General features: G+C 36.3%; 1 protein-coding gene across 1 annotated transcript in view; it reads right to left on the bottom strand.

Moving 5' to 3' along the window:
* LOC111055703 overlaps nt 1-22,745 on the bottom strand; it is a 197,062-nt gene that overhangs the window by 7,229 nt on the left and 167,088 nt on the right. Inside the window, exons 5-6 of the mRNA XM_039421105.1 lie at nt 15,857-16,070; nt 4,412-4,580 (exon numbers count right to left, since the gene is read on the bottom strand). Of these exons, the coding sequence (XP_039277039.1) occupies nt 4,412-4,580; nt 15,857-16,070 (383 nt within the window). The remainder of the gene's footprint in view (nt 1-4,411; nt 4,581-15,856; nt 16,071-22,745) is intronic.

The following is a 22,745-nucleotide window of genomic DNA, read 5'->3' as shown; positions in this document are numbered from 1 at the left end:
TTTCTGGCGAACTAGTATGACTATCATCAAAGGATGATGAGTACTGAATGCTCTTAATAAGATCAATATTAATTGATTCACTAATTTTATATGCTGCAGAATATTTTCTCTTGGTACTGAGACAGCCCAAACTGTATATCACGAGATGAATTAGGGTAAAATAAACTTCTATGATTTTGTATGCTGACATAAACCACAAATATATTCCCATAGAACAATATATATAAAATATTCTTATATCTATAATTTTCTTTAAATAAATTATTTTCTAATATTTGAATAAATATCACAAGGTTTACTAGCATTCACAATTGTGAGCTTTAAAGATTATAAATATATTATATTTAATACTGATACTTGGACTTCCCGTCAATTCAGAATTCTACAATTTAAAACCTGTTCGGTCTGCAGATTTAATAGGACAAGCTCTGATCAATTTGGGTAGAGAGTTAGTGGGGAGGATATTTTTAATATTCTTCCCAAAGAATGGACATTGATATGTCCAAAGCTCCGCCAATTTATGTAGATGCATAACAATATGATTATTATCTATAGTTATTATATTACAAATTGCTTTTTCATATCATATACAGTTCAATAGTTATTTTCTCAGTCTATATTATGTAAATTCATCTATAACTTTGCTGTATTGTAAGCTATTGTATATAAGTGTATAAGCCAGTATATATTGTAATCTACATAAATAAAGTACTCAATCAATCAATCAATCAATCAATGAGCAAATAATAAATGATAGAATTGATATTTAAAAAATAAAATCTCAGGGTTCTTAATGAGTCTGTGCTGTGCATGGAAGTAAGCTTCCTACATATATAAAAAATAAAATTCATAAAACGTTCTTATAAACTATATGATAGCACTCAACACGTTGCAAAATTTCCTTGATTCGAATTTATTTATATAGAGCTTTGATTAATTCCCCAACACTTAACGAAAAGGCCTTTATAAAACGAGCTCGTTTGATATAACACTCACATTAATGATGTTCTTGACGGTCTCGTAGAATGAATTGATTATTTCCAATAATTAATTATGCAGGTCCTTTTCATCTCGGCTGGGCTCGCGCGTGGTCCAGATTTCTTATAGATTTCTTTCCGAATTAGAGATATATTTATGGGAATTGATTACAATTACGAACTCTCCAACAACACTGAGTTCACAGATAAATAAACATTGATTACAAATAGTTCATATTCAAAAAAGGGATTGGCTTAATAATTTTAAAATTTAACAAGAAGGAAGAACCCTAATTTCCATGTGCATCCTTTCAGAACGAGATCACAAGCCAGAAGAAAGTGGTTTTCAGAAAAATTTTATCTCTTCCTTGAACAATTTGTAAGCTTCTTTCTGATTGACTTTTAATTTAACAAATTTAATACAATTGGTTGCTTCAGATTCAGGGCTTCTTCAACTTTATAATAGAAAAAATAAATAAAAGTATTTATATAAATATATGGAGTGATTGTCTTAAACTATTCTGATAAATAGATCGTGATATACAATGCTAACATGTAACATATATTTAGTTTTTTATACGAGTTTTGTATACCCTTGATTTTTGTACTTTTTTAGATTGTAATAAATATTTATGCAGCAATAATAGTTGTCCCTATTTATTTACATAAATCTTCCTCAGTATATATAATACATCTTTTGTGAGTAAACTTTATAATTCAACTTGTACTGGTTGATCGAACAATCAGCTGATTTGTTAGGTATTGATTCAAATAACTATCGATTTATTCTAGATTGATTGATTCATTTAAAAGTGTAAACAAATAATTCTAACCTCAAATGTACATGCAAATTTTTATTTTTTATGATCTGCCAATAATAAATAAGCCGCTCTATAATTTGTAATTCTGCCAATGGATCCTCATAGTTGTTGAATCACAATTATGCATGTTTTTTCTTATCATTTTAGATAATAAGATTACTCTTTTATCACTAACAACATTCGATTTTACTTGACTGGTTCTTTGACTAGGTTATCTTTCTTTTCCATTCTATAATTCTATTAAAGTTCAATAGCTCATTTCAAAAATATTTTGTGGTGCTAAAATACCACGTGACACGGTAAGGAATGATCGAAACTTGATTGACAATCAGACCGCTGACAACAAATTGTCTATGATTTAATTCATTCAATGATCGATACTTTTCAACTGAATTTTTATTTTTAATTCGGCAATGGACTAATCGACGCCACCTTTTGTTGTACGTAATTCAGTTCGATGCCGGTTGGTGATGAATGCCACATTACCAATGCGCGAGTTCCGGCCTGATCACACATCAGACATCAGACACGGCAGCGATGAGCGCCGGGATTTGTTTTTCAGAATGATTAAAATCGTATCGGCGCGGAATTCACCACGGAGCTTAATTAAAGTATTGGAGCGGAAGTGGTGCTACCTCTCATAACTACAAAAAGCGGCGACTCAAACAGGGCGCTAATTAAAATCGCCCTGATTACTCTCGGCAATAGAATCGAGAAAAACAAATTAGTGCGTCTCTAATCAGTTATATAATTCGTGCTCGATTTCAGACTCCCACTCTATACCGGCAACAAGAATAATTTTGTGTGAAGAATTCAACGGATGGGAGGGCCTAGTGTTTTTATTTGATTAAAGATCCTATTATTCGGATATAATATAAGCTGTATTTGATGTCGGGAAATCCTCTTAAAACTCATAAACTCAACGATCCAATCAGATTCTGAATCCAATTTATGAATTTGCTGCATTTTAGGGATCATATAGTAGGCTCAATAGTGAATTATGAGGCATAGGCATAACTTTGTGAGATCTCAATAATATTATGACGATTAAGGTCTAAACCGATTTACTCATGATAAAACGATTTGGTACAATTTTTTCACTCCAATAATGGATATTGTAATTTCTTTAGTTATTTATCCACATTCATGCTCATTCCAATTGAGAATGGGCCATCACGAGAATTATCCAACAAACATGTTATAAGGTTATTGATATAACTCTCACGAGAGTTATTGAGTTGAAGTTTAGAGTTATTGAAATAAGTTGAGTTTATTTGAGTAAGTGAAACATCCATTTAGAGTCGTGAAGAGAGGATGCACTTTGATAATAGTGAATGTAACAGTGGATGTAGTAAATGAAGTTTTCAATTTTGATGTCACAGAATGACAAAACATATTTTATCCTATTCCACTTAATAGAGCCATTATGGATTCAATAATGCCTGGAATATGCGCGATATACAGAAGAACTAAAGCATATTATTCAATGTAAACTCAATGATGGTAATACTGATAATCGAACTCGATCCTTTATGATTTCCAATAATGAAGACGTAGAAGACATTTGTATGATCCGTCATTGTCTCTTATTAAAATATTGTAAAATAATGCCAACTTACTAAAGGCAATGTTGTGTTGAACAATGAATAGAATTAGTGCGACAATGTAGATAGCGCATTATAACACAGAAAACGTTGAATATTATTTCATTGATTTGTGATCATGTTATGCATATTAAAAAAATAATACGTATGTAATAGGATTCATAGAAAAAAACAGGGTTTATAAGCTACTGCGAGGTACACATTTTCAAGAGAAATCAGATAAATTTTTGGATAGATAAAATTATATTGTCAGATTAATTTGGTAAAACCTATCTCAATGGGGGCATGATCGGTCAAGGGAGAACAATGCCTCTACTGGCAACAACCAGTGAAATGGAAAACAATAACTGTCAACCCTATGTCAATATTCACAATAGATCTGTATCTGCCTTTATTGAAATGGTTCTAGTGATTTAAGAAATAATATTTTCAATAACATCTCCAGAATCAAACGCTCTGGTCCGCAAAGTGAAATTGATCTCACATTGATTATTACAACTCTATGTTGATTGATAATTTTATAGACAACTCACTATACGATTGCAGAGTTTGGGCTTCACTACACGAAGGGCATATCCTTTGCTTGGCAATAAGATTCTACATCAATATAAACTTATGCATGCCAACACGGTTTAGTAGTTTGTAGCATTTTGTTAATCGTTGCTGGAACTACACCAATACTACTTTGCTACACTACACTACTTTGTTACACTACTCTGCTGTAACTACAGAGTATAGAATTTCCAATAGTTGGTATTTATAACGTCGATGGACCTCTGATTATCACGGAAATGGAGATCCCCATTTGAAATTACAAGTGTGGAATAGTCACTGAATATAAACGGATGAGGGCAAACGCCTCATTGCACAAGGATCAGAAATGTGCTGAATCTACCTGCCAAAGTGTCTCTCAGGTATTGCTCTCCCTTGATCATTCCATGCCCCCATTGATATAGATTTACCCGATCAATTCATTGTAAATATTTTTGAGAATTTATTGAAAACTCACGTGACTCCTTTAGTAAGTGGCTCACTCTCCCTCCACCAAATCATTGTCTCATCTTCGCCGACAGCTTCCACCTGAACAGCTTTGCAGGTGAGCTGCACCACACTGCCTGCCTTGTAGTAACGTTCTGTCACTTCGTGGCGTGCCTCATCAGTTATCTTCACTTCCGGTGCTGAAACATTCATTACACAGAAATTGGAACTAATTATTTGCGAATTAATAAATTTCTAAGAGGACGAAAGATGATGACAATCGGATATATTTTGGGACTTAGCTGGGTAATAGATGCGGAAAGAAGGTAGTGATGTCCATAATGAGAAGAAGTTCCTGATCTGTAGGGAAGTGTAAAGACATTTGAGTTGTCTAAGAACGTATTTCTTCAGGGCTACTCAATTTTTTAGTTGAAAAATGATACCATAGTACCCTTTTCAAAACTTTTCAATATAAGATAACAGAATAAAAAACAACCAGTTTCGGATGCTTACTCCATTTTCAAGTTTTGAAAATCAGTTATCACTCAAATTTCACTCTCCTTTGGGTAATTTCAAGAATATAATGAGTAAATTTTGGGTTAAGTTATGCGTAAGGTATAAACGAGCTTAATTTGGCATTTGAGTTGATATGTATCGTCATCGATTAGAGCATGACCTGGACCAAGAGAATCTGCTTATGTCTTCTTTGTAGATGATTCAATATTCAATGTTGAGCAAAAATTTCGGGATTCTTGTTAGCGACTGAATTTGAGGCTTGAATGGGATGTGGGTAACAGGTGGGATATCAGTGACTACTAAACAAGAAGGTGGTATTTGTGAACTTGATAAATTGATATATCATATCAGTTTGAATGTATTAAATCTATTTAAAATGATATCTTCAACTTCAATGACTGATCCTCTATAATTTAGTCAATTTCAACCAAATTTGCATTGGTCGGTATCTTTCGATCCACGATAGAACAATATTTCTTCATGTGATCGCTGAAATTTGAAAATAAATTCCAAACAAATTTCACTCTTTTTTGGGTGATTGAGAACGTGAGAAGCGTCATGCGTGAGGTGTAAACAAGCATCATTTACTTCGCCGTCAGTTTGTTTGCTCATCAGTCAACAATTGGTTCTCGTCTAGATCAAGTTTACGTGTTTGCGAAGAATAGGCCCATTTCCCAACGGAAATTGCCGGGAAAGGGTTCAAACAAATGATGTGTGTAGAGGTCGTTTTCAAGAACCATACGTTACCGAGATGTAAAACTACCTTCGATTCCAGATGGACGCATAATACAAGTGCAGACGACGGGAGAAGGTGTAATGAGTTTGCTGGATGTATTCGACAAGTGTTAAACCCTGGACGAGGCTCTCCATCTCTCTCGCTCTCGCCTCATCATCTACTCACTCTTCTCTTTCCTCGTAACGAAAAATATGTGACCCAGTTCTCCATCATGCAGAGGAGCTCCCTGGAGGCTCCAGCGCAGGGAAATCCAGCAAATAAATTACGTCAGACGTTACTTTTGATTCATATCTTCAGCCAAACACCTTTGACAGCTGGATGAAAAATCGATGCTCTTTTTCAGGCCTATTCAAACTCGCGGAACGTCATCTGGTCTATACATTCCTTGTCTTATCGTTGTGCAGATACATGCTGCTTCATTACTCATTGCTTTTTGTATACTTGTACTTTTAGTTCCTTCTCTGTCACTCATAGCAACGAGTGTTTATTACAAATGTAGTAATTGCTTCATCACTTATCGCTTATTGTATACTTCTAGTTCCTTCTCTGACACTCATAGCAACGAGTGTTCATTGCAAATGTAGTAGTTGCTCCATTACTTATCGCTCATTGTATACTTCCTGTTAGTTTTCTTTCACTAATATCATAGTAAGTGCTGAAGCTGCATAGTCCTAAAGCTCCATTACAATAACATAATATAATGAACAATATTTAGCTATTGTACATTGTATTATCACAGATTTATTCTAGTCTGTGTTATTATGTATTGCTATTATCTGATATTTGTGTATCGCAAGGAGATCCAAATCATGCACAGTGCATAGCCCTTGGTGCTTGCACTTCCAAATAATATGAAGTCTACTGTTGGAAAAATATTAATTTTTTATACAACTCTGTTGATTTGTTCAAAGCTAACATATACCAACTTATAGAGTGACATTTGGTTGCACAAAAGCCTGTTGAAATTAAACCGTGATTAAAAGCCACGAGAACCTATCAAAGAAGCTTTCTTCTCAAAAAATGTCTTCTCTAAATGGTTAAACTACCATTTAATCATAATTCAAATTTAACTGGCTTTCATGCTTTTATGTAACCGGGCCTGCGTGTTTTTCAGTATGATTGATTGATTAATTCGCTAAAAGTATAGAATATGAAACAGTAGTTTATCACTAGCCCTGTAGCTTATGATTGTTGCTTTCAAAACCAAATTCATTCTTATGAAGTGAATAGATTGCAAGAAATTACTCTAGTTGCAATTATATGTTCCATCACTAAGTGCGTACAGATTTATGCGCCATCAACACGCGCATTTGTCTTTCCGTCAGCTGATACTATGCTTATTATATTTGCATTCGTACAATAACAGTAAGGTTCTGATATAATAAGCATAGCGTCAGCTGATGAAAAGAGAAATGCATGTGTTCGTGGTGCATTAGTCTGTAGGCACCTATATTTCACCTCCGATTCCATTAATTTAACACCTTCGATTCAGCTTTTATAACTTATATATTTCAATTCTGTAGAACGGCAGTGTCACATTACAGGACCACTTAAAGACAAGGCGAATGATAATCACTAATATTTCAACGCTCTCTTACCACTATGATGGGTTGCATACGATTGAGCACAGAAAACATGATATATGGTGTACTAATGTATTGTCTTTGTACTCTCTCAAGGATACATGCATTGAACCAATCCATGAATTTTTCCATCATTCCAAGCTAGAGACCATAAATATTCCAATGTACTGTACAAGCAAGAACCATTTAAATAAAGAGTACTACATCACGTGCGTTTAGAATGGATGTATCCTGCATCACCCACTGCGACGAGAACGCGCTAATTTTTCATGCGCCTGTCAAAGGTGTTTGACTGCAGATATGATTCACAGATCCCTGTTATTTATCGCTGTGAATTCAACGCTGGCTAGCCCATCAATTTGATAAGTCAGAGATCACGTGATTGACTATATAGTGCACCACCGTTATCACTGGATTGGCTATATCTATAGTGCATCATCGTTATCACATGATTGGCCGTATAGTGCCAGTATAGTGCATCGCCTTATCCGGCAGGCGGATGAAAAACGAGCAAGTAAGAGCTACTTACCGAGACGCATCCAAGCCATCTGCATTTCATGAAACATTTATTTTGTAAGGCTCGCTGGATGCGGGCATACGAATGCTGAATGTGTGTGAGTGCTACGACGAAAACTTGTTTTCCAAAGTGCTTCCAAGCAGCGATGTCTTGACAACTTTATTATATTATGTGGTCTAGAAGAGCTTCCACAGATCATTTCCCAGAAAGGAAAAGACTATGACAGCCTCAACCTCATTTCGCCGCAATAAATCATAAATGCAAACCTGAGGGCCTTCCAGTCCACATAAGTGTGACCCATTCATCTTGACTTACGAAAAATGGAATCGAATTGAACTTTGATGAACCCAGAATCAGGATTGAAGAGAACTATACAATGATGTAAGTTCATCTTTAACTCATTTATCTAGCTTTTAAGTATTTGTTTCTGTTGTAGAATTATCATTCGCGAGGCGTGAGAAGGTCTATCATGCTCCAAAGACATCGTTTACTAGAGTCTGGGAACTATGAGATTTACTGCTTAATGAATAAGATTGATTGGATAAGTTTCAAATAGATTACATCCTCCAGTGTTTTATTCATTGATACGACATCTGAATAGTTGTCTTCTAGGGTGGAGGTAACAAGGAAAAAGAATGAGTAGACTTCGTCATGTTGTCCAAAATTGTCGAATATATATATGTAGATTCTATTATTGTCCATATGTCTATGATTGTCTATATAAATATATATCCTCCCTTTGGAAGATATTCTTCATCCTACCAAACGAGAATATTGAACAATTATACATTCACTTCCCCACATCAAAACTGACCAAGTCAGGCAGAGCCCTCTACAATGAATCGCTTTTTGATGAATTTCTGCTCGACTAGCCAAAAAGAGAATACCATTCATTTCTATGGAAGTGCTCAAAAATTAGAAGTCTGCTACCTTTCAATGATATTCTATATTTCTGCTCACCAATTCAAAACATGGTGTTTAAACACGATCACGAATGGGTTGATTTTCACCTAACCATTTCATATAGGTATTTCATATTTTTCCCTTTCCATTTTGACGTATTTTATTGAAATGGAACATTTTTGAAAATTATTCAAACGGGAATTTCTTGGAATAGAAATTTTTCAATGTTCAGCTAAATTTGACGGGAAACTAACAGAAAGTGGGCTGGATTCTTATATTATCAGAAAAGTGATTAGTTTTCGCTCAATTCCTGGAAATATATGATCTAGATATTTGAAATATTGATAATTACGCCGAAAAGTCACGAAAAAACAATATTATGTACACAGAAGTTGACCTGGAATGTTGTTTTGATCACATTACTATTGCTATCTAGTCTTGAGACTAATGAGCAAATTTTATCGAACCTAATTTACTAATTGTATATAATATGGACTACAGTGAAAATCTCTTTAGAATTTCTTACTGCTACCTACTAATAATTATTATGTACATCTATTAACTGTACTACTTAAGCTAGATTTCACTCAATCACTGCTCTGCTTTTTCACTAGACACCACTTTCACTGCACACCAATTCAAATGGTTTCCTTCTTTTCAGTCTCCGCACCAACCCTCCGTTGTCTAGCAGCTGGATTGCTTCGACGTTCGTGTTTTGGTGGAGCCGTTCTTCATGACTTTCTGCATACCTTTGAATCTCACAGGATACCATGTTGACTCCCAGGTCCCTATGGATGTCGCTGTTCCGCACATACCAGGGAGCATCAACGATGTTTCGGAGCACCTTGTTCTGGAATCTTTGTATGATGGTGACGTTGCTCTGTTTGGTGCAGCCCCATAGTTGTATTCCATAGGTCCAAACAGGTTTGAAGATCTGCTTGTAGAGGAGCAATTTGTTTGGTATTGAAAGTGATGAATTTCTTCCAATAAGCCAGTAGAATTTCTTGTATTTTATGTTCAGTTCTTCTTTTTTCTTTTTGACATGCTCTTTCCAGCGAAGCTTAGCATCAAGAGTCATACCTAGATATTTAGCTTGATTTTCATGTGGTATATTAATTCCATTGATGTTGATTGGAAGGTACACAGCTCTCTTGTTGGTGAAGTTAACATGAATCGACTTTTCCTCATTGAGCTTCATTCTCCACTTTTTGGTCCAGTCTTGTATCTTGTTGACAGATCTCTGAAGCTTCGCTGTTGCAATACCAACATCACTGTCTACTGCTAGTAGGGCGGTGTCATCTGCGAACGTGGCTGTGGTATTCTCCTCCAAATTAGGGATATCACTAGTGAAGAGGAGATAAAGGACTGGTCCTAAAACACTTCCTTGCGGAACTCCTGCTTTTATCTCTCTTAGATCAGAATATGAATCTTCATATTTGACTCTAAAGTACCTTCCTGTCAAATAAGTTCTTCTGTAGGCCAATAAGTTGGTTTTCCAGTTGAAAGAGATTCACATCTTGACTCTCTTACAGCTTCGTAAAGTACCTTGCCCTTATGAGTTGTTAATCGTGATCCCCAATGAATGTGTTTTGAATTGAAGTCACCGCCAAGGATAAATCTCGTTCCCAACATATCAAACATTGATAGATGATCTTCTTTTCTGAATGAATATCGAGGAGGACAGTAGACAGCTGCAACTACAAATCGATAATTAACTGCTTCCACACATACTCCTATCAATTGAATTCGTTCAGTTTCTAATTTAACGTGTTCATTATGCTGAATGCTCTCTTTGATTATGATTGAACTCCCCCCTCTCGCAACATTGTTGGGATGTAAGTCGTGGTAGGTCCTGTAACCTTTAAATTTTATGTAGGACTGTTTTGTAAAGTGAGACTCAGAAATGAGACAAATATCTACATTATCTATGTTTAGAACTGCTTCCAATTCCAGTTGTCGTTGTAAGAGTCCATTTGCGTTCCATTCCATTATGTTTAGTGAACGAATAATTTTGGTTTTTGTTGTCTATTATTGTCTAATTTCTCGATGCGAGATTGAAGGGATGAAATTATTTTCTCTTGTTTATCAAGTTTAGATAAGATGAGCTGTAGGATTTGTGAGGTGTCTTTTACTTCTTCATTTTTCTTCATCTGCGATTTATTTTCTTTGGATACGATTTCGGCGAAAGTCATTCTCTTTTCTGTGGGCCTACTTTGATGTTGAGTGGGCCTACTTTGAGAATTAGCCACATTCCGAGCCTGAGAATCGACAACATTTTTTGATGTTATATTCTTACTGGCTACCCTACTCGAGTTACGTATTTTTTGTAACTCAATTGCTACAGAGCAACCACGGTAGCTTGCAGGATGAGCTTCACCACAATGAATGCATTTCGTTGCAATTCGGTAGTGTTTCACTAGGTTTCGTACACTCCTTTGATGCATGTTTTCCAGCGCACTTCACACATCTGGCCTCCTTGTTGCAATAAGCCAGAGTGTGGTTGAAAGCCTGGCAACGCTTACATTGAGGTATTAGATTAACTTTCTTCAATGCTTCAACTTCTACTCTGCAACCCAGAATATGTTTAAGTTCAAAAACCTTCTTAACATTCTCTTCTGCGCTGAACGAAACCATGAACATGTCTAATGGTTCTTTAGTTTTCCACTTCAACTTATTCACTACATCTACCACTAGCAATCCCTTAGCCTTTAAGTCCTCCATTATGGATTATATAATGGATTCATTATGGATAAGTTCTCCATTATGGATTCTACAGGAGTGATGAAGTTTTTTTATCATCACTCTTATGGGTCTCACCTGTTTGTTTTCCTACGAGTGCCAGTTGAAACCATCGTTGATTAATTCTTTTGTAATATTTCTGTACGTTTCTGAATCTACTGAATTTACTTTGAAAGTCTCTCTACTCAAGAGCTTTATTCTAAATTTTTCATCTGAAGTCACTTTTTTCAAACTAATATGAAGAGACTCCAGGCTCTTTATACCATCCACAATGATTGGTGGCGGTGGCGTTTCTTTCTTCTTGTTCTTTACTTCCTCACCTTTATTATTCTGCAATGAGGTGATTTTGTTCAACTGACGATGGTTACCAGTAGGCTCATTCTTTGGTTCAGGAGACAAAGTACTATTTAGTTTCCTCTTCTTTGTAGTACGTTTGTTACGGGCCCTGATCCACTCAGTCTCTTTTGCCAACTCCTCCTCATTAGTTGAGTAGTTTTCAGCAACTGCTGGACTGCATGGTTGTTGAATGTTCTGTTCAATTTTTTGAAATCGCAATTCTAAGTCTTCAATTCTCCGCTGAAGTTCTACGTTGCTCTTCTCTAGCTGCTTTCTCTTCTCATCCGACTCCTTCCAGGCGATGAAGAGTGCATGCTCGGCGGCTGAATGGAGCTTATTTGATTTAATATAACGATCCGGTGAACACTGGATCTCTGATGGTTTGGTGGTGTCCATGTTCTCGATGTTGCTTGCCTCGTCTTCTTGCTCTTCAAACTCCGGGGCAAGAAAACTGGGTAGTTTCAACAATTTTCCACTTGACGTAGCCATAGTCAATAATTTGCGAACATACTTTTCGAAAAGCCCTCGTACTCACTCACGATCGCGGAAACGCGAGCGCGAACGAAAATTGAAGGCCGCGCGAAAGTAGGTCACTTCGATTGCATAAAGACGGCGGATTTTAACCGAAATTTGATGCAATGTTTTGTTCCACTTAAATACCGTGAACAATCAACTGCTGACTCACTACTTCTACTGCACTACACTACGAGTACGTCTGCACTGTATGAGAGCTAACGCGATACTCACTTTGAACTTGAAGGATAAAATTTTTCAAGTTTTAGCCCCAATAAAAAACTACAAAATATTAAAAAACAAAAAAAAAAATAACACGAGTCTTGTTTTAAATGTTTTTTTATTCCAACAATACTCTTGAAATTGAAATTTGACCAGTAGTTTTTGGCTCATCAAGTATTTATCGCCTGGAAGTGGTCATATTCTAGAAATATCGAAAAATCGATATATCTCGAAAACTAAGGTCAATAAAAGAGTTCATACATAAGTTGGGAATTATATTCCTTCCAAGGTTAGAATAGGCTGTAATATAATGTTGAATCATTCAAATACTCTGTATTCTCATTCAAAGCGATATACTTTCGAAGAATGGTCACATGCAAGGGCTACAAAACGGAAGAGAAGTGTCTCAGTGCCACGGATGTGACGTGAATATAGGAGGATCTAGACAAAGACCAAAGATAATATCGCTGGCCTAATGGAACCGTAGCAGAGCAGCTTTACCAGGATGGCCTTTAAGGATCCGATTTGATAGGAACTCTTCGCTAGATCCGAGCCATCAATTTCCAAAGTGATATCGAAATTGAGGAGACAACATGCTTTGGCTTATCCGCCCGGCGTAAAGTGTGCAAACCACTTCAAGGCGAGGGATGAGTAGTTGGTTGACCTAGCTGCACCATTTTCACTCTCTCATCCCATCCGTCATGTTCGTACGGGCTTTTCTTGTAGAGTTGTATCTTTCTGTCGAGTGAGTAAATGTTTACGAACACATGTACGTTCGATGCTCCCTGTCCCTCACACACTTCCTCTCTCTACAATCTAACGCTCCCCAAGAGTCATTTCTTACATCCAATCTATCAAGCCATGATGTTTGACTTTGGCTTGAAAGGTCAACTACAGTGAAACGTCTCGGAAATAACGATCTTCTCCGACAAACAAACTCTCCGTTTCTCAGAAGAGAGCACTATTCCAATTAAAATGTACTCCAGTGGAGTTGATAATGGACGAAATGAAGCTACGAGAAAAGCGCCGTTAAATAACTACGGTTTCTATTTCCTTTGTGAACTAAGCTGGAAAGTCAATTACAATGTTGAAAATTTAATAATGAAAGTTCTTGAGGGACTTCTAATTCATCAGCTGATGATTGCATAGTAACGATGACAAGAAGGATGATCGTGGATTTCAATATTACAAATCAATCATCAAGTCTCCAATACTTAGTTCATGATTTGCGGCTTTTAATCAATGTAGTCCAGGCGCTGGCTTACATTGAGCATACATGAGAGAGGTAGAGAATTTGTCTTCGAATTATTGTTAGGGGGTCTTTAGTGTATATGAAACTCGATATCGTCACGTCCCAGTTTGGTCGACAGATTGGAGGGAGGGGGGTGAATTGTAAAAAACGCGTGCTTATAAAATCGCCTGTCCTGCAGTTACTATTCATAGTACAGCTTTGACTTTCATCCGAATATTATCTGAATATAACTGGCTTTCAATATGGTCCTCTACATGTTCACGATAAATCACATACAGTTTTTCCGTAAAAGAATAAAACATCTTGAAAAATGTATTCTTTTTATTATGGACTTTTTTATTTCTCGAATATTCTAGTCGTTAGTCGACTTAGAGGAGAAAGTTACAAATAAACGTTTTAGGCCGTTTCTTTCCGAATCCAATAATGTATATAGTTTAGGTATTACGGTCAAAGACACGATGGTGGGAGGGGGATAAGTAACACTGCTACGCTGCGGCTCGGTCCACCCCTATGATTGATGCGCGAAGCGGTCTGTCTATCGCATCGCTCCTACTTGTCTATGCATTCAAATAACGTATTTCAGGAACGCTATCTTATGTATTTTCGGTCACTGAACACGATTTTTCAACTCTCAAGCCCAAATGATTGATAGTTCTCATCATATTCTACGAGTTATGGTCAAAATTACAAACTTCATCTCATCATTATTTATGATTATATTGTGATGATAAACTATCGTGGTAGGATCCTATTTGTGTTTCTCAGTCGATGAAAAATTAATATCCCATTAGAATTGAATAATTATTCAATTTAGTTTAATGATCATTTTGGGATTGCGAGTCAATTAATGGAGTAAGCTCTTCTTCTTCATCTAGTGCGTCTCCTATCGGAGATTCGCTATCAGCACAGCAATCCGGATCTTATTCACTGCCGCTCGAAACAAGTCTTTGCTGATGCAGTCAAACCAATCCCTCAAATTTTTACGCCAGGAGACACGTCACCTTCCAACACTCCTTTTTCCGCTGATGATGTAGAAAATAATGTAGAAAATATCAAAACAGCTCGTTGACAAATTAATCCTGAGTGTTCCTAAAGGGTGCTTAAGTCAGTGAGTGAGTCCTTCATTTCCCCACATGAATAATAATTATGGATCGCGAGTTATCTGCAATCTGCAATTAGCGTGGTAATCCAGCTGCGTTGATGATGAGTTGAGAACTTTAGGAAACATGGCCGTTTGTAATGTATCGTAACCAAGGAATTGCAATGTCAATAATGAAGCCAGTGATCTAGGAAATTGGAAGTAGTTATTTTGGGAAGTCAATATTGCATCGGCACTCCTGAAAATGATATAAATGGTTCATATAAAATTGCTCATATTCTCTCACAACATTCACATGCAAATAATATTCAAACCTTTCTTGAACAGGGATAATTAGGTTTTATAAGTTGAGTCCTCTAGAATTGAATCCAAATGTGTGAAACTTATACAGTAATGGTAAACTTGTATTATAATCGTATGAAATTTTATGTATCTCACAGAAGATCACACTTTGTCGAACTAGGCCATATGTCTATTTTTATTTTATATTTATCTCACATTTGAGAACTTTTTTACAATCAGTCATTGAAACCATCGTAAGAATAGAAAACCATCTATCAATCAATTTTAACATAAGTAATGTTGGGTTCTACTCACCATCAACTTATGTAATAACTTGGGATCAACTACAATGAGCATCACGCTCATAGAAAAAGTAGTATCAGTAATATCACGTGCTTCGAAACCTACAAGCAGAGAAAACCTTGTTCAAGACTTCAAACTTTTTTTTCAAACTTGAAGAGATTGTTGCATTTTATGCTACCAGGAGTTCAGAAATGTTAATATTCTCGACCTACTTCACAATGTAACCAAGTTGAGGATGTTCAAGGTTATAACAGTTTTAAATAGATTTTTCGATAGTTTTTCTTAATCAAAACTTTTCTCTGGGAGAAAAATATTATGAACTCTATAAAAATGAAAAAGTTGTACAAGTTTGTTATCAATGGTTTCTCATGAGTTTCTAATGAAATTTGATTGCATCAAGTTGATTGATCTGGAAAATGAAACAGAGTGCAGTGGGGAAAGTTGTGAATTGAATTTCGAGTTGTAACTTGCTCACCGGAAACTTTGAGGAAGACTTGCTTGACGAGGGGGGGATGGGTGGCCACCTGACACTCGTACAGTCCGTCGTCACGTCGGTTCACGAACAGAATCTCTAGTCGCCAGTTGCTCGGGTAGCGGAAGCTGAGAGTGATGCGCTGGTCTGAGCTGTAGGCCAGTCGACCCACTGTCAACAACTGGATCGAGTCCGTCTTCCGCCGTAGCCAGGATACCTGTCACACAAATAAATCCATAAAACTGATGAGTTCTTTATAAAGATGATTTCTTAAAGCATAAAGATGAGTTCTTGCAGGAACAGCGTTATTAAAAATCACTGGTATCAGCGTGAAAGAATAAACAATATTAACGAATTCTAGCAATAGATCGTTTGAAAATCTCTCTTGAAGACACAAAACTTTTTCTCATATACTAGTCAACAAGTATACTAGTCTTTCTTCTCAGTCTAGTCAACGAAAGGTTACGGGGCAAAATTCTAGTGAACTAGGTCTCAAAAACTATATATCCACTATTATCGTCTTAGAAAATTGCAGCTTACAGAATTTCCTACAGATTCTATTCAGAGCATTTTTTTTTATCTCCATAGTTTGTGAGATATCCGCTCTTGGAAAAGTAATATCCTTATGAAAAATGTTTTGCTTCCTGTTTTTTGCTCTTTACGGCTTTATTACTTTTCAAAGACCAACGAAAAAAACCCGTGCTGATCATAAGCTCATAGAGCATTTAATTCTCTACAATTATTTTATTTTCTAAAAAAATTATGACCCCATAAACAATGCAAAAATTAAAACAGTTGTCAGGAAAATAGTTCAAGCTCCTTAAAAAACAGCTGCACTAACTTTTCTAGTACATTGCCTATGCTTATACAAAATCACATTTCACGCCGACTTAACAGTATTTTCTCCTGTTAACTCTGGTCTTATTGATTGTAACAACATCAATATTGTTCCTTTCTCTTTCTCTCCCAAAAACAAAGCACTCAATAAATTATCAAACCCAAATCCTCGAGAGTCAATTTTTTTGGTGGAGAAAAATAGATCAAAGTTTCATACATTCTACTATCACAGATCAATTTGTGATACTCTTTATCAGTTAGGAACTTCCATTCACAAAGTTTACAGAGAAGGATGATGATGAGAAGAGAAGATGGCCACCTCTTAAAATGCTGTTTTGCTCCACCATGCACAAGAGTTTGATTTTCTCAATGACAGAACTGTTAAACAGCGGATTATTCAAATATTGGCATATAGTATCATCTGACACGAATGGACGAACAGAGAAGAATAGTATTACAGGAACAGTTCACATTTCATTGAAATACTATTTGGCGCTACCGCAAAGGTGTTAACCGTAGACGCGGGAGGAAAGTAACAATTTTCCAAATTCCTGTATAGTAATGATTGCAAACAATGGATGTGTAGCATTGGAAATGTAACAACAAGGACTGACAACAGAATAACTCTGAATATCATTGAAGCGAACACAATGCTTCCGAAAAGTAGGCTTCTGCGCATCGGGAACAAACAATGCCTCTCAATGTGATTGCAGTTCCTTGTCTTGAGACCATCATAATAGCTGTAAAAAGACGTGTTGCGAGTGGCATTGATACGAGAGTGTCTCAGCTGATTAATCATCGTTGTCGAAGTGCCATCCTACAATCAATCCCCGCCCAGACATGCTCATTGGGCCAGAAGCTTTCAAGGAACACCAGAGCCCAATCCGTCAGCAGCCGGGTATCACGTAATACATTATCAGGATAAGCTTCTGTTGACGAATGGAATACTGAAACACGAATAAGCACTTTTCTCAAGATAAAGCTCAGCACTGTCATGATGTTTATCTACAGTGAGATTTACTATGAACTGTCAGCATTCCTCATATGTAATATTTATGTTCATCATTTCACCAATAATAACAGTATAATGGAAATCTCACTGCAGTGACAAGAGCGTCGTTATCATAGAAGAATGAACGTGCATGTCGCCGAAAATCATTCAAGGAGAATGAGATGTAAACTCACATCGTTGTTAGCATTCTGAAAATTGCTTTAGTAGTCCACCTAAACATCATAACCTCATCATCCCTGATAGTGGATCATTGAATTCAATTTCAAAGCATCTCATGTAAGAGAATCCATCTTCTCAGATTTGTTTTGGTCAAGTTTGGAAACAAATTCTCCGTAGCGCGAGGTGATAGTAATAATAATTACAATGTTCATTGTTAGTACTCAGAGTCTTTTGCTACCGATGTGCTCCGAGATTTGTAAAAAAAACTACAACGGAAAATTCGGAAGAAGTGGATGAATATTATCACTACATGAAAATATTATATAGACATGAGTTGAGATCAAACATAATAATGGATTATCACGAGATTCTCCTCTTATTCATGAAATTGTATTGATAAGATCATTATAGGAATGAGAGTCTTATCCATACAGAAGCATCAATGTGAGAGATAAATGTTCAACGTTCAATTCATAGAACTGAAGTGGTGGAAAAACATACATCCATAGAGCTACAAGTGTAGAGGAGTAAAATGTTGAATAATCCAGCGTTTCATTGTATTGATGGATGAAGGTGTCTCAGTAATGAATGAACAAAGATATTGGGTTTCAATTATCAATGAGCTCTGTGTCATTGTGAACGGACAGTGTGATGAATGTCTTCCTCTGTAATAAAGAACTGGTAGGTACAACAGTAAAAGCAGGTATGCATTTTAGTGATACCGAAATTGTAACAGAAGAAGATATACATTTAAAGGAAAATGTGGCGATTGTTTCTAGAGCTTGGAGCTTAATTCTATGGATAAAATCCAAGGAACCATTGCAATAACTAGATTTCTTAATTTCAAATGATCGAAAGTATCGATTAATTACTACTATTACATGTTTTGAGTTTCTCATTATCCTGTATTTGTCATAGCTCAGTGAGTTTGCATAACTGTCGATCGGAACGCGTCACTCTCGCATCGCTGGTTTTCGGAATTTAAGAAATTCGGCTCAAATACAGCCCATCAAAATTGCTTTTGGGCGATAATTGTTCAATATTCCCAGGAGGAAATTCATTCTCCAGAATGAGAGTCTCGTATCGTTTAATATTAAAGTTATCAACTTTAGTAAACAACAATAGTGAAGTTATCAAAGTTATGTTCATCAATGATGTTGTCAGTAATCTTGAATGTGAGGCGTTGATGTATGCTGATGACCTCGAAATATTCAGGAAAATCATGTCTAGAGATGATTCCCTGTCATTACAGAATGATATAAACAACGTCCATGGATGGTCAAAGAAAAATTCAATGCCCATCAATGTGAACAAGGCGCTCGTGATGACCTTCTCGAGGAAGACAAATACAACAAGATTCCAGAACAAAGTTTCGGACGTCATTATACAGCGAGTCAGCAGTGTATTGGAGTAAACTTGGAGTAACATTCGACAGTAAGCTTCTTTTTACGGCGCATGTTGACAACATTGTTTCAAAGGCGAGAAGACAACTAGGCATGTTGAGATGGATAGGGAGGGACTTCCAATACCCTAGAACTGTTGAAACGCTTTTCATTACCCTTGTTCGGTGTCACTTAGAGTATGCTTTTGAAATTTGGAATAGAGAAAGTCTGATCACAACCAAAAAGATTGAATCCGTTCAAAGAAGATTTGTGCGTCTGATGTTAAAGCGCCTTCAATCGGATATGCAGCATCCATCCTACAGCCAGTTTTTTCGTGAAGTTGACCTGGAAACTCTGGACTGGCGAAGAGAGAAGCTTGATGCTATATTTCTGCACAAATGCCTTCATGGACACCTGAAAGTTGGCAATCATTGAGTTGGAATTGTAGTACCCACACGCAACTTGAGGAATTTCCATCAGTTTCATGCCTATGTGAGAAGTTATACATCGCCTCTTGAAAGATGAATCACAATAGGCAACTGTTTGGCCAATAGAATCGACTTCTTTGCACATTCCAATTTATTCAAATATAGAATAAAATCTTTGCAAGAATCCAGAAAAGATATTCTTGACACTTCCAATATGATTGATACATATAATTGATCTTCATTGACAGCTGCAATATACAAAGGCTTAAGCCGTTCTATTGCACATAAAATTGCCTATTATTATTATTATTATCATTATCGCCATTTAAGTATCGTGGGGAAAACTATTTGGCAAATATAATTAATAGTTTCTCATCTATTTGAGTTAAAAGTATACAAATCAAGAATAATATCTCTTCAGAAAAATAGTATTCGCATATAATGTGTAAATTGTGGAGGAGTAGACCTGTATTTATTGCAGTTTAGGAAATCCTCTTATCTCCCAAATCCTCACCTTCGACCACCCCACCTTCAATACGCAACTGCAAGGTATTATCCGAGGAGTTTTGTAGCGTAGTTCATTTGTTGATTCAATTACTTCATTTTCCGCACGGTTTGTTTGATATACATAAGCTAGAATACAATTTATGGAAATTACGGAGTCTAATTTGTTTGCGCGGGATTTCTGAAGAAATATTACATTGTTTCACATCTTACAGTCCACTAATATATCAGTTCATATTTGAACCAGAAATAAACTCGTAGAAGCCTACTTGGCCCCATCAAATAATAATAATTCAAGTATTGTGTTTAGGATGGATGTCCCAGAAGTAGTAGCAGTATTTATGTACTATCACTTTTATTTTCAATAAGTGTTCAAGTTGATTGATTGGCAAGCAAACTGTAATAGAAAGAGTGCAATTCAATGATGAAGGCAATGTACCTCTTGAATCGACCTTACTGGAATTAACTTCACTAATAAATAGAATGAATAGATGAGTCATTCTTAGTTATACTGTGTTCTACTTTGTACAACATGCAGACTATTTATTACTGATTGAAAATATCGCTATTAGACAATTCATATTCTCACAATATCTTTGGTTATACTATCCTTATGTGCTTTTGGTCATAGAAAGAATATTGATCACAGAGACAGTGTAGAGCGTTGAACGGTACATTTCAGCAGAACTTTAGAGTTTAAACGCTGTGGTTTTGCGTTGAGCCAGTAAACTCTCCCAAGTAATCCAACTGAAGCTGTTATTCACTTGTTCACGAGTTCTTGTTGTTGTTCCGCTGAGTGCAATAATGTGCAATGTTTTACAGATTTAACTAACAGAGTTCGGTCGTGGGCCAAGAACTTGTCCAATACAACTGGTCCAAGTTGTCGGGACGCAATAACAGCCCCTTTCATGCGGTGTGCTGTAACGCAGAAGTCACTTTCACAAATATGCGACGTGAATTGTCACCAGCGTTCATTAGTGTTGTAAGTGGATTATTGTGTGCATTCTCATACTTGAGGAGTTTCTACACGGGCCATTTACCGCTTCACCCGATTATCTACATTAATAATCGGATATACCCCGTGTAACAAGGGTGGAATTCCAGAGTGGGTAGAGAATTGTGAATGAAGTTGAAGCTTGAGTCTATGAAGAGTAATGAAGGATCAGAATGTTAATTTTTGAAACCATACTGAAATTCAAATATGTTTCCACAATCGTATTTCACCAGGAATTATTGTCAAGAAAATCAATACCGTATCCAATGAGTGTGTAAAGATGATAAGCTGAATCACGATACCTTCCCTAAATCTATAGCCGAGGGAGCCCTGTATGAATATAATACTATTGATTCTTAAATTATTGTTGAAAATTTCCAAGAATCAACCTGACATTGGAAATGTGGTCAGCATCACTGCTTCCCTCGATTTTTCTGTCCTGAGGCTCAGTGAGAAAAAGTACAAAACTTCATTATTGAATGCTCAACCATTCTATTCTAAACTCACATGCACAAGCTCTTTGAAGTGGACAAATAGTGAAACTTCTTCCTTTTTTCTCCTTTTCTTTTGCATTCGATATTGACTCCCCTTCACCCCTGCAATCATTCACCTTCCTAAATGTGTTCGGAGACGGTTGGAATTAAAAATGATCGAAAACCAATATATTGGAAGCAAGAATGATCAAAGTTTGTAGTCTTTACCAAATCCACTGTTTATTATGATTTGTTATTTTTATATGATATAGGAAAGGATAGGCTTATACACGTACGGGATAGTAAATTAACGAATGACGAATCATCACGTATGAACTACTGAAAATTAACTTGTAATTAACTTGAAATTTTGCATACATACTATTAATTTATCGAGAGTGGTTATAGGCCTATTTTTAATTCTTCAAGATTTCAGTATGTCAAATTTTCAATTAGACCTTTGCGAAGCACGGGTTACCTGCTGGTAATTAATGAATATAAATGTACGCATCCAAAGTGAAAGTCACTCGCATTGCTGGTGATGGAGAAGCAGAAACGTGACGACATACTTGTGACCGAACTTTTCGGCAACACCATTGTTACAATAAATATTTTTAGGAAACGAAATATGATTGTGTCAAACGGCAGCGCAGCTTGGCTGCCAAGTGGAAATGGAAGAGCAGACAGAGACCTAGCCCCCGAAATCTACATTAACCTCTGGTTGGAGTCCGCGTCTTGGCTTACGTGTGACTCATGAGCTGAGCACTCTCTATGGAGTGCTGGAGAATAGTATGCTTCATGATTATCTATGAATATTGATGATCCGTACTCTAAGCTCAGGTGAAGTTTGTTTGTAAAATGTCGCATTTGCATTCACATAATTTCTATTTGTTTCAAGAATATCGATAAAAGAGTTGATTCCAATGCGAATACAAGTAGCAATAAGCTTTGCAGTTGTTATGTCACCACAGACTCCATGAATTTAATCATTCGTGTCATTAAGCTTCAGATTATGAATTATCTCTCAACTAATAATGTCATCTGGGATATTGTAATTTCAGCTCTAAAATATTTACGTCATTGAAGGCTGAAATGATTCTCTT

This window comes from Nilaparvata lugens, chromosome 2 (assembly GCF_014356525.2).
Source record: "Nilaparvata lugens isolate BPH chromosome 2, ASM1435652v1, whole genome shotgun sequence".
Classification (NCBI taxonomy): Eukaryota; Metazoa; Arthropoda; class Insecta; order Hemiptera; family Delphacidae; genus Nilaparvata; species Nilaparvata lugens.
The sequence above is the reverse complement of the archived record's forward strand: the minus strand, read 5'-3'. Positions and strand labels throughout refer to the sequence as shown.